The following is a 13,713-nucleotide window of genomic DNA, read 5'->3' on the forward strand; positions in this document are numbered from 1 at the left end:
ATGTATACTAACTGTGGAGACCACTAAACCAGATGAGCTGCTATATTTTCAGTTTTGTCATGGTATAAGGAGCCATTTACTGCTCTCTAAGGAGGAATCAAATAATCATATGTTTTGCTACTGGTAGTTCTCAAAATGCCCATTTCATCATGATTATTAATGAGATACAAAGGTTTAAAAAATGTTCGCAAATTCTTGAAGGTATCTGTTTACAAAATGAGAAAGCAAGGCAACTTTCCCACTATTTTCTTCAACATGTTGTTATCTTCATAAAACAGAGAGTGATCAAAAACATTCACGAGGCAGAAGCAATAGATTTTTCTGTTACCACCACTGGGAGAAATGAACCAGCATATGGTCTGATTATTGTTTGTGCTTTAACAGTCTCCAAATCTGGAATCACCAAGATTTTGAATGAAACTTCTCATGAGAGAAACTTACCAACAGCTTTTGCTGAACACATTTTATTCTAATGTTTTCTATAATTAGGAAATATGCTAACCTTGTAAAGGAAGAACATTTAAAGCATAACATAAAATTTTAAAGTTTATTAATGCATCCATGTTTTATATTACAGTGCAATTCTTTTACTTTTGTGAAACATTTTATAAATCAATTGTCATAAATTGTACTACAAATCATTGTGCTTTTTGAAAGAAGTGTTCAGTGTTTGTGTAGAAAACATGGCTCCTTCTATTGGTTGTCTAAGCAGTCCAGATGTCCTGGGTTCTTTGGGCAACCCATAGCATTCCCAATGGAGGAGCAAATTGTTCTAACTGTGACAATATATCCTCAGATGGAGGATTGCTTTCAGGATAAACACTGCATCCCTTAACAAAAAGGAGTAAAATGGCAATGCCACCTTCACTCTGACAATTTTCTCCCAAGAGATGTTTTGCAACATTCCATCTGTGCCTGTCTATTTGTATGACAAGTTAAGAAGAAAATTCCTAGTAGAGGGAAAGCAAATACTTTTTCTTCTAAGATATTTTCTTTTAGGCATCAGTGAAGTTTGACACCTTGATATACAATAGTCCTGTCTTCTAGGCTGGTTGCCTGAGGATCATTTTTGTTTTTTTTTTTAATAGTAATATTGTCCTTCCTTGTCTGGTTTCTCCTCATAACACTTAATCTTCTGAGATCTGAGATGGAGAAGGCCCCATCTGAATACTTTGCCTGGATGTATGTGCAAATATATAACATTCTGTATACAACCCATGTTATGGTCTTTAGAGTGATATATTTCAAACATTGTTTTTATAATCTAGAGGGGAAAGGTTTTCTGAAAAAAAAAAATCTTTGTGTTAGTAACTCCACATTGTTCAATGATTTCCTCAAAGGAAAAAATCATTGGCCCATTGTTCTGACCTAATTTTGGGAAATCTGGCTGAAATGGTAACACTGGAACAAATACTTACTGACAAGGTATATGCTATGTGCTTTGGAAAGGAATAAAAGGAAAACAATGTATTATAGCTGAGAAATCAAAAAAATGGATTCACCTACCTTCACCCATCACACCATATATTTGCTTTCCCAGTACTTCAAAGCAAACCACTTGTCAAAAACCTTTGCAGGCACTCTTGTACTGTGCCACTCAATGCCTGATATTTATCCCTAAAATTCCCCCAACGAAAACCTACAAACACAAACACATAAAAATACCCTGAGGGAGCCACTCACCAGGCTCGTGATTATATTTAAAATATAGTTTATCTTACATCCACTTAAAAGAAGTGCTTGAGGCCGGTTCTGTGATGCCGCAGGTTAAGCCGCCACTTGCTACACCAGCATCATGTATCAAAACACAGGTTCAAGTCCCGGCTACTCTGCTTTTGATCCAGCCTCTTGCTAATATTCCTGGAAAGCAGTAGAAGGTGGGTCAAGTATTTGGGTTCCTACCCACCCACCTGGGAGTTCGGATGCAGTTCCTGGCTCCTGGATTCAGCCTGGCCTAGCCTTGGCTGTTGTAGCCATTTGGGGAGCAAATCAATAGATGGAAGATCTCCCTGTCTTGCTGTCACTCTTTCAAATAAATAAATAAATAAGTAAATCTTTTAAAAAGTGCTTGATAAAAATTAGCTTTTTTTTTTTTGTTATTAAATATCTGCTTATGTGCTTGACTCTGCAACCAGACATGAACTCCTTTAAGGGAAGAAGAGTATCCATCACTTTATCCTAGAACTCAAAAGGACTACCCTGGTACATACAAGACTACCTCTTAAGCAATGAGAAAATGAATGAAAGAATGAGTGAAAAGAAAACATTGAATGGCAGTATTAAAGATCTAAATCAATACATGATTGATTTCCAAATGCCAACCAAACTTGCTTGGTTTTATAAATCTACACAAGTCTATGTTGTCATTGACTTTATGAATGTAAAGCAATTTTTAAATCTATACAATGAAGTCAACAATTTTCTACATGATTAAAATTTTACTGCCAACTTAATGGACTAGATATTATTGACTATTCTTCATCAGCTACTTGAACCCTATCATTGTCAAAGAAAAACATTTCAGAGATATTCTTGGAATTTTAGAGTAGAAATACATAAAAGTCTAATTTTTTATTAGAAAATTGTTTTTCTTCTTAATTACTTAGTAATTCAGTTATTCAACAAATGTTCATGGAATATCTACAATGTGTCAGATAGTTTTTAAGGCACTTTAGATAACCAGTGAAAAACATGGATGCAGGGGCCCAAAGACTTGGGCCATTTTCCACTGCTTTCGCAGGCCATAGCAGAGAGCTAGATCAGAAGTGGAGTAGCCGGGTCTCGAACTGGCACCCATATGGGATACTGGCACTGCAGGCGGCAGCTTTACCCGCTAGAGCGCCAGCCCCTCTACCAGATTTCTGTATACCTCTCTCCTTGCTTCAAGTCTGCCCATACAGCACCTATTGAATTTGGTCCACTGGCCACTCATTGCAAGTCACAATCTTATTGCTGCACTTTGCACTCACTTCTCTTTATTTTTTTCTATATTATTTATCACTACATAGTATAATATTTCATTTGCTTATTAATAAGTGTACTGTTGTTTATTGTCTTTCTTCTGCTAGACTTTAAATTCCATCAGGGAGAGTTTTTGCTGTGGTTTTCTGCTAGTTTTTACTCTGTTTTTCACTGGTTATCTAAAGTGCCTTAAAAACTGATTCAATTAAAGGTGCAGAGGAACTTAAATACCAACATTAAGGAGTTCCAATGTAAATTACCCAACAGTTCATGAATAAAATGACAAGGTGAAGGTATGCTTTGGAAAGATTAAATCAAATGCTTTGTACAGAGTAGATTAGAATACCTATAAATATGGTAATCCGAAAGTAATCAACATACAATACACTCTAATTACAATAACACTTGCAATAATTTGATCTTACCATTTGACTTATTTTTGCTTTTATACTTTTTATTTTGGTATAAAACCTGCAGATGTTACAGAAAAATTGTAAAAGTGGTACAATAAATTTCCATATACCTTCTCAACCCATTAATACCATTTTGTCACATTCACCTTCTCTCTCTTCCAATAGATAGGCAGGTAAAAGTGCTATATTACATATACAAACAACACATGTATACATTTTATTGTTGAACTTCTGGAAAGCAAATGTCAGACACTGTGACTAAATTCTTCAATGTGAATCTCCTAAAAAAGAAGGATATTTTCTTATATAATGAGAGTACATTTATCGAAATCAGGAAAATTGAAAATGATAAAATTCTGTTGTATAATATTAGTCTATATATTCAAATTTCAAAACTATCCCAATAGATACCCTTTACACAATATTTCTCCTGCCAGATTATGCATTGCACTTAGTTGTATTTTTTTAATTTTATTTAAGTTATACAAGTTTCATATATGTCATATATACAGATTTAGGAACATAGTAACACTTTCCCCATTACCCTCCTTCCCACCCATGCTCCCGTCCTTCTTCCCTCTCCCTCTAGTATTCCCACTCTTAATTTTTACAAAGATGTATTTTCAGTTTACTTAATGATCATATAGTTAACCCTACTCTAAGTAAAAGAGTTCAACAATTAGTATGAAGAGAAAAAAAAAAACACTGTTCTTCAATGGAAGTGACAAGGGCTATAAACAATCAATGAATCTCAAAATGTCTATTTCACTCTGATACATAACATTTCAGGTACTCTATTAGTTACCTAGGATCAGGGAAAACATCATATCTGTCTTTTTGTAACTGGCTTTTTTCACTGTAAAATGGTTTCCAGTTGTGTCCATCTTGTTGCAAAAGACAGGATTTCACTTCTTTTTACAGATGAGTAGTACTCCATAGTGTATCTGAGAGGCTTCCTCAGATTTGTCTTTTATAATATTGACTTTTTTTTAAAGATTTATTTTTATTAATTTGAAAATTAGAGTTACACATAGAGAGATGGGTCTTCAATCTGCTGGTTCACTCCCCAATTGGCCACCACGGCTGGAGCTTTGCTGATCCAAAGCCAGGAGCCAGGAGCTTCTTCCGGGTCTCCCACGTGGGTGCAGGGGCCCAATGACTTGGACTATCTTCCACTGCTTTCCCAGGCCATAGCAGAGAGCTGGATCTGAAGTAGAGCACCCGAGATTCGAACTGGTGCCCATGTGGGATGCCAGCACTGCAGGTAGCAGCTTTACCCACTATGCCACAGTGCCAGCCCCAATATTGAAATTTTTGAAGCGTGGAAGCCAGATGAGATTTTAGTTATCTCTCAGTTTGAATTGGTTTGACATCTCATGGTTTGGATATTTATAATTCTGACTAGAATACTACATAAATGATATTGTGCTTCCACAGTGCAGTACGCCAGAGAGCATATCAATTTGTGCCATTACTGGTGATGTTATATTTGGTCACTTTCCTAAGATGGTGTATACTTTCTCTTTCGTTATTAATAATCAGTGAGGAGGTATTTTGAGATAGTAGGAATAGCCTGCTTCACCAATTTTTCATCCAATAGTTCTAACATCTGTATATAAGTTTTGCCTGAATCAATTATTATTATGGTGACTGAAGAAAATGGTCATTTCTAACTCTATCACTTCTTCCATATATACCAGTTGTATTCTGAGATGAGAGAACTTTATTTTTTATGATTCATATGAGTTCATGCACTCATGCTTTATTCAATTACTATGATTATTCATTTTAACTCACGTAAAGCATACCACCTATGAAGATTCTTTACTTCATAAAAAAAAACAGGTTAATATCCTTATCTGATTTAGGAGAGGAAAAGCGCATTAGAAGAGTAGGCTCTAGCAAACTAAGAAAAGAAGGATGGATACTTTCTCTAGTCTTTCATTTTATTTTCCGTTTTTAATATTTCCTTAGCATGTAACAAGTTCGAAGAGCTGTGGGATCTTAGACTAACCAGGCCCTACTGATAAGTCTTAGTCTGTGACCAATCATATTTGCATTCTTGATTGGCAGTGACGAAAAGCTAATTTGATGCTGTGGCTGAAAACCTCTTTCCAAAATGACAAAAAATACTACCTTGAATGTAAACTTTTTTAAAAAAAGATTTATTTATCTATTTGGGAGGCAGAGTTACAGAGAGAGGGAGAAGGAAAGGTCTTCCATCCACTGGATCACTCCCTAAATGGCCACCATGGCTGGAGATGGGCCAAACCGATGCCAGGAGCCAAGAGCTTCCTCTGGGTCTCCCACGTGGGTGCAGGGGCCCAAGGACTTGGGCCATCTTCCACTGCTTTCGCAGGCCATAGCAGAGAGCTGGGTCAGAAGTGGAGCAGCCAGGACTTGAACCGGTGCCCATATGGGATGCTGGCACTGCAATCAGATGCTTAGCTTACTACAGCATAGCACTGGCCCCTGAATGTAAACTTTTGCACAAATATTTGGTTACACAGATCAAGCTGCTCCATTCCAAGACTATTTTCCTCTTTATTATGATAATTTTATTTGGTATATCCTGCCTTATTCCAAAAAGGACTTTTTAAGAGCAAAACTGCTGTCCTAACATCATAGTTTAGACTATTCCAAAGCATTTTTCTGCTATTATGTGAACAGCAATTCGGTTTCTTAATGTGTTACCAAAAAATTATAACTGCTTCTAAATTGCATTGATGTATTGTAGAATTGAGTTGAATATCTTTTTAGGCAGAGCATAATTATCCTCCTGCCAGGAACAAATAAGGTATACTGCTCCAGAGAAATAAATATGCATATGAATTTATGTGGATGGATAAATCCTTATAAACTTTAGCTCTTTATAACACAATGAAAGAAGAAGAAAAGTACTTGGTGAGGCTAATGAATAAACTGGGATCATTACAATGTCTATCATGCATTTCCCCACAAACTTGTATTTTAATGCATATAAATCAGGACAGAACAATTCAAAGGACTTTATATAATGAAATGAATCAATTTTAGGATGAATTATATAAGAATATGTTCCCTAAAATCCTTAATTATACTTTAGACATGAATGAATATATATTATATATGTAATATATAATGTTATATAATATATTCATTCATTCTTGTATTCTAGAGAGATCAAATAGAGATGAAAACTCCAAGTCAAGAGTTCAAAAATACTTTGTTAAAAATCTTCACTTCTTCAAAGATTTCTAAAAGAAAAAAGTTTGAAAACATTAATATCAGGTACAGGCCAATAAAAAAATTGGAAAATAGGATCCTAAACTATACTAGGTAATTGCAGCAAGATCAGTGTAAACCAAACACATTTATTATTTGCAATGTAATCCAATATACTAAGAGATGGCATGCGCTTTATTTTAATTAGCTGTTTCTTTTAGAGGGTTGCTTGCTCCAACTGTCTTGATAAGAAAAAAATTGTAGTCATTGCTCAAAATGCTTGTAGCAAATCTAGTTTTAAATTGAAGCAATTTATTCCGAAAGCAGTCTACTACAGCAGCAATAATCAATGTGTTTTCCCTTAGTCCATACTGGAGCTTTCCAAGGACTATTGTTAATTGCCTGTAACTAAACGACTGCTGGTGCCCTTAAATGTAACTCTTTGGCACTTGTTCATTTGTTGTATTTAACCAAATGCCAGTTTCCCTTAGGTTTTGCCATGTGATTTTGCTTTACAATTTTCAATATTCAGTCTCAGTCCCTTAAAGGGGGCAGAGTCCATCATTTTAACAAAATAACACAAAGGCTAAACAAATTTATAAAGGTCTGCACTTTCTCACTCCATCCTTAGATGTTGAATTGTGCTGAAATGGAATCTTTTTATTTTTTAAATGCTGCCACTCCAGGCAACTTGAACTAGAGCTGAAAAGCAGATCCCATTTCAAAGGAAAATGACATTTGCTGGGGCAACACCATTCACATTCACATTGGAATTTAAGATAAAATACAGCAGTGGACCCAAATAATTTCTTTTAAGTGTGACAGAATTTAACCCTAATAATTTTGTCCTGACTCAATGGATAAGCGATAATAAGTAGTACTTATATTAAAGAATGTGTCTAGCTTTGAGCAAAAGAATGTGTAGACTAAATCTAATGTGCCATTTTCTTTGGGAGAGTTTGTACATGTTATATAAGTCAATATGATCAATTCAAATCAAATGGAAAAAAATCAACTCACATACATTTATAATAGATAGGCATATTATATTATTGCATAAAAATAATGTATTAAATGAGGAAGGGAACTGATATGCTCACTGTTGGGGAAGATAAGTTTTGTACCTGACCTTCTCATAAGGACATTATAAGAACAAGGTGCTTCTGCGTGTAGTACTACAGAAGTATCTGGGGAGAAATATAACATACTTGGAACATCTCAGGATAGGTGATCGATCTCCTTGTAAATGCTATTTCTTTAGACCAGTTTCTTGTACACATATCAGAAGTAAATTACTACAGCTCAGAAGAATTTTTCCTGCTTATTGCTCATTCTCCAGGAGTTATTCAAGTGACACAAGACCATTTCTATAATTGCTAAGCTATATCAACTCTACTTTCCTTCTCTTATTGCATTTCAGATAATACTATTGACTGGCCAAGTAAATAGAGTATTTTAAGTAGTGTATGTAATTGTTTGAATGATTCATGACAGCTAGCAATGGGAATAACACAACTGAGCATTCATTTTCTAAGAAGACTTTCATACAATTTTTCTGGAAAAACCTATTTGGTTTCTAAAATTTTTAAAATGTTTATAGAGACTAGTATTAGGAATACCATTTGAAGAAAATGAGTTTTTTTTTTTTTAAAGAAAGTGAATCGACAGGATTATACCTCAGACTGCTTCCAAAGCTATTTGACTAGATACGGAGACTTAAGGCACGTTACATCAAGTGTGCTTGAGGGTACCACAGACGAATCATTCCCTGCCTGTGCGGTTATCTACAGCAGAGCAGCTGCACCGACTCCTAGCTTTTTTTTTTTTTAATAATATATTTTATTTACTTGAAAGGCAGAATGACAGAGAGAGGGAGAGACACAGAGAGAAAAAGATCTTTTATCTGCTAGGCCTTTCCCCAAATGACTGCCAAGAGTCAAGGCTGGGCCACACAAAGCCAGCAGCCAGGCGCTCCATATTGGTTTCTATGTGGGTGGCAGGGGCCCAAGTGCTTGGGCGATTTTCCTCTGCCTTCCCAGGTGCATTAGTAGGGAACTGGATCAGAAGTGGAGCAGCCAGGACTCAAACCAGTGCTCAGAGATGCAGGTGTTGCAAGTGGCGGCTAAGCAAACAGCACCACAACACAGGCCCCTTCTAGCTTGCTTTAGAGCTTCTCGCCACATAGGCCTTGAGTTAGAACTTGTAACTATTTTTTAAAAACTATCAAATTTTTAAGAATTGAAGTGCAATTAACATAAGAGGCATAGGTCATAAGTGTTCAGATCAATGGGTTTTGACAAATACTTACACCAATCTATATCCAAAACTAGATACAAAATATTTCCTTTACCCTCAAAAGTTCACTCTTGCCCCTTTCCAGTTAATTTTCTCGTCACCTACCCCCAAAGCATGTATTTTCTGTTTTATATTACTATGCATTATTTTGGTTCATTCTCAGATTTAATTTAGGTAGAATCATATGGGAGCTGTTATTTTGCATCTGGTGTCCTTCACCTAACAATTTTGTGGAATTCATGCGTGCTACGTGTATCAGTAGTTTATTCTTTTATTGGTGGGTATATTCTTATTGTATAAACATACACTATTTATTTATTTGCTTATCATCTCCTGTTAATGAACATTTGGATTGTTTCCAGTTGTGGCTACAATGAGTAATACTGTAAGACTGCTTATATTTCTTACAGGTAAATACTTAGGAATTAAATTTTTATCCATAGGGTACATTCATATTTAATTTACTTGAAACCACCCAAGTTTTCCAAAGTGATAGTTCCATAGCATACTTTCACTAGCAATGTTTGAGAGTAGAAGTTAACAATTTTGTTTATTTTTCCATTTCTATTGTTATTCAAGAAATTTTAGAATGGTAAATTCCAAGGGTTTAACATGGAAATTATTTAAGAATGAATCTGAAACAAAGCAAGAATCTAAATACTTATCTCTTCTCCATCATTTCCAGGATATTTCAAATCTGATTTTGCAGGTGTATAACTTACCCCCAGGCCATAAATTAGAGTTTTATGCAGACTTCTGAAAATGATAGAGTTTAACTCATGTCCTGAGAAAAAAAGACCCAATGTACCCCACAGTATTATTCACACACTTATCCTTTCTGTTCCCATAATAGAAGGGAAATACTGTACTGAAGAACATTTTGTGTTTCAGTCTTGGTACTTTGTAGTGCTGTCTTGTGTAATTATTCATGAGACTCAACAAATAAAACTGCTGGAGGTATTTTTCAGTATTCCACACTTCATATTATTTTATATTCTTAGTATAAATGGAAGCAAATAAAGAGGAAAAAAGTTGAAATAGCTTAATGAAAGGAAAACTCTACAGCATATTTTGTTGTGACATACACTGAGTGGCCTGCTTCTTAAGCTCAATTAAGCATTCAGCCTCCAAAGTTAAGGAAAACCACCTTGGCACCACTTTATTCAGTAAGAAGCAACACAAGAACCCTTACTGCTGACAGGAGTCAACAGATGCCAGTCATGAGGTAGTCTTCCCAACACTCTGCCACAGTCCACTGTGCCCTCCCAGACCTGTGCTCTTTCACCCTCACCATCCTTGGACCCCACCCCGCAGATGACAACGAAGATGAGCCCTCTCACTTCAAGATTCGCACAGAATGAGTGCAGAAGCTCAACTAGCTTAAAAGCTTCATATCCATTGGAACCAATGTTTCTTTCATCAATCCCATAAGCATAGCTTGCAGGATCTCCATAAGAGATAGGTTTATATGACTTACTGCACTCGGGCAAACCCAATATTATACTTTTCAGTCAGGTATTTATAATTCTCGCAATACAAATGCAATCTACAAGCCAAAGTTCATTTTTACTGTAAGCAGTGTTGCTTAGCAACAGTTACCATATACTACTTTATCTAGTTACCAAGGAAACAGAGATGGAAAGTTATTAAAAGGTCAAATTCTCACATAAAATGGGGAAAAGGTTGTCCTAACCCATTACCCACATCTGGTCTCATCCAGAAAAACGTGAAATTAAATTGAATTGATGATTTTGGATGTGAATAGTGTATAATTCACGGTTGTGATTTTTTTTCTAGAGCTAATGTACACAGTTGAACTTGCTGGAGGGCTTGGTGCTATCCTCTTACTGCTTGTTTGTTTGGTGACCATCTATAAGTGTTACAAGATAGAAATCATGCTCTTCTACAGGAATCATTTTGGAGCTGAGGAACTGGATGGTGGTAAGTTGAGCTCCCTCTATGAGTCTTTCTGAACATTCTTGTTTCCTGCCATTGTAAATTGAGGGGAAAGAAAAGTTACCTACATAACCACTGGTAGCAGGTCTTAAAACTTTTTCAAAGCTCACTTTGTAAATTCATCTTTTATTTTAAAATGTATGTATAGTGCTTCGGACCCATTAGGTATTTTCTTCTGAAAATTGTAAAGCAACATCTACCCTTTTTAGAATTGTATTCCATACAGCACTTGTGATTTACAAACACTGATTGCACTGCCATCAGAGTTCATTTTCTCTCACCTTGTAATCAGTACTGAAAGGCCTGCTTTACTCTTCTATAGGTAAGGAATGTCTCTTTTAATTGTGTTCCTAGCCCAGTAGTTTGAAATGAATCCCAATTTGTTCCTATTTAGACTGATCACTTATAATAAACTGTGCAAAATATTTTAGAATTTGTCCAGCAGTCTTTTCAATTTTGTTTTTAGCTATATTTAGATAAGCTAATTTTTATTCTGCATGAAAAAACACATAGAAAAGTAGACAAGTACACTGATTTAACAACAGCATATATAATAGTTTTACTCAAATTTAGAAATATGAGCTATTTTCATGAAAATGTAATTATTGTTTGCTTCTAGTCAGCCATGAATATGCGTATAATCTAAGAGGGATTTGGGGCCATTAAAACTGAGCTCCTTAAAGGTTCCATTAGGAAACTTGAGCATTTTTCACTTTGCAGGTCATTTGAAAAACAAGACAATAGATAAATTTGCCAACAAAGAAGCATATTAACAATGAATAGCGTGGATTTCAAAGGTTTTGCTGTCATATTTACCAACTTTTTTTCACTGTCAGTTTGTGCTAGTTGGTATAAAGGAAAATGAAGCAACTCTGCATGTTGCTACATTTTCAGGGTTCTCTGGAATAAGTCCATAGGTACAACTGTAGGTTATCTGACTTGTGAAGAGAAGTAGTTTAATTATCCAACACTCTTAACACTCCTCCTCATTCACCTTTTTGCCCTGACCACTAACTAGGGTAAAGTCTGAACTGCAGAAAATCTAGTGGTTTTTTTTTTTTCTTTTTAGATTTTAAGTGCTGATTTCCTATTTGTTCCTTGTTTCTTTCTTGCCTATTCATAATAGTCATTATTTTTCTTTGCCACTGCTTCAAAGAGACAAAAGAAAAAGTTTAGTGCCAAAGTTACTGTTGTGTAAGTACCAAGCAAAGTGCTAGGCATTTCAAAATTGTTTTAACTAAAGTCTCACAAAAATTCTGAGGTCAATATTACAGTTTTTATTTTACTGATAAGGCAATTCAGTCTCCTATAGTAAATAAATAATTGAGTAAATAAGTAATTTACTCAAGAAGCTAACGCAAGAATTACTGTAAATTACCAAGATGGTATTTGAAAATAAGTCTATTTCCAAAGCCTTTATTTTATCATACATTGGGTCTCTACTTTTTAAATTTAGCATGTTCAGTTTAATCTAGAGATATTCTGTTGTTTGCATAATTAATAGATGTTATTTGAAAAAGCAGTGTATTGTATGTAACATGTCTCACTTTATCTATTAACTCTTTTGCCTGATTATTTTTATATTCTGGATGACAAAAATGTTACCCTACTGTCCATTTCCAATTGTCTTTATCTGCCATTTTCTGAATGTAGAAAATGATGGCATATAATGAAAAACATATGAGGCATATGAAGTTAACATTTTAGTGATGTAAAGTTTCTGTGGGGGATTCTGCTAATTGTAAATTCTTCAGTGAGTTCCTTGGATAACATGACTGGATTTTGTTGCTCAGGGGTCCTCAGGTTTCTAAAGTATTTTAAGAAAATAAAACAAACAAATACTAACAAATAATAATGTAACAGAGGAGATTGTTCTCTCATTAAGCTAATATAGTTAATGAATGCCTTAGGAATGTTAGAGCCCTGTCCCTAGGGCCATCTTGAACACAATCAAAGATTTATTAGTGCTTCCCTTAAGATGCCAGTGTGAATACATTAGACTCAAAGAAAACCAAGATAACAAACTTAGCCTCTGAATAATGTTATTGTACAAGTAATTCTAAAAAAGAAAAAAAAGCACGAAGATTCCCCGGGTAATGATTGTTCACATATTTTACAGGAAGGAATTTTCACTAAAAATTCAATCACATGTATATCCTCTCTGTATTAAAGCAAGCTATTACTGCTGAAATGGTGTTCAGAGGCTTGCCCTTAACCCGCCTTTTTCTGCATCTCATGTGACCCTTAAAACTTTTAGAAGTAGTGTTCCATCAGAACCATACTACAGTTCTAATAATAATAATAATAATAATAATAATGTAAGTTTAAAATCCTTACCTTAACAAAAGTTAGATGTAAATGTAAATAAGTGCAAAATTTCTTTAATTCTCTGGTATTCTGAAATTATTCAACTTACGTCTCAAGTTCCCATTTCAACTGATGGCAAAAAAAGGTCATAACATTTAAGCAGGTGTTGTGGCACAATGGGTTAATCCTGTTCCTGGAATACCCACATCCCACTTCCCACATCAGAGTGCCCCTTTGAGTCTCTGCTACTCTACTTCCAATCCTGCTTCCCGCTAATGCATCCTGGGAGGCGGTGGATGGTGGCTCAAGTTCTTGGGCCCGTGCTTTCATATCCAAGGAGACCTGGATGGAGTTCCAGGCTCCTGGCTTTGGCCTGGTCCAGCCCTAGCTATTGCAAGCATTTGGGAAGTAAACTAACAGATGGAAGATCTGTGTGTATGTCTGTCTGTCTCTCTGGTTTTTTTTCTCTCTCTCTCCCTCTTCTCTCTCCTCCTTTCCTTCTCCCTTTCCCTCTGTGCCTTACAAGTAGATGTAAATAAGTAAACAATCATTTTTAAAGTTTCCTAAAAAATGTTGA

General features: G+C 35.4%; 1 protein-coding gene across 3 annotated transcripts in view; it reads left to right on the plus strand.

Moving 5' to 3' along the window:
- The window catches only part of IL1RAPL1 (interleukin 1 receptor accessory protein like 1), a 1,400,814-nt gene that overhangs the window by 1,368,662 nt on the left and 18,439 nt on the right, over window positions 1–13,713 (plus strand). For all 3 annotated transcript variants that reach the window (XM_051827650.3, XM_089324493.1, XM_089324494.1), the window contains one exon: window positions 10,671–10,814. In XM_051827650.3, the coding sequence (XP_051683610.1) occupies window positions 10,671–10,814 (144 nt within the window). The remainder of the gene's footprint in view (window positions 1–10,670; window positions 10,815–13,713) is intronic.

This window comes from Oryctolagus cuniculus, chromosome X (genome assembly GCF_051225735.1).
Source record: "Oryctolagus cuniculus isolate XC-2025 breed Fujian yellow rabbit chromosome X, ASM5122573v1, whole genome shotgun sequence".
Lineage (NCBI taxonomy): Eukaryota > Metazoa > Chordata > Mammalia > Lagomorpha > Leporidae > Oryctolagus > Oryctolagus cuniculus.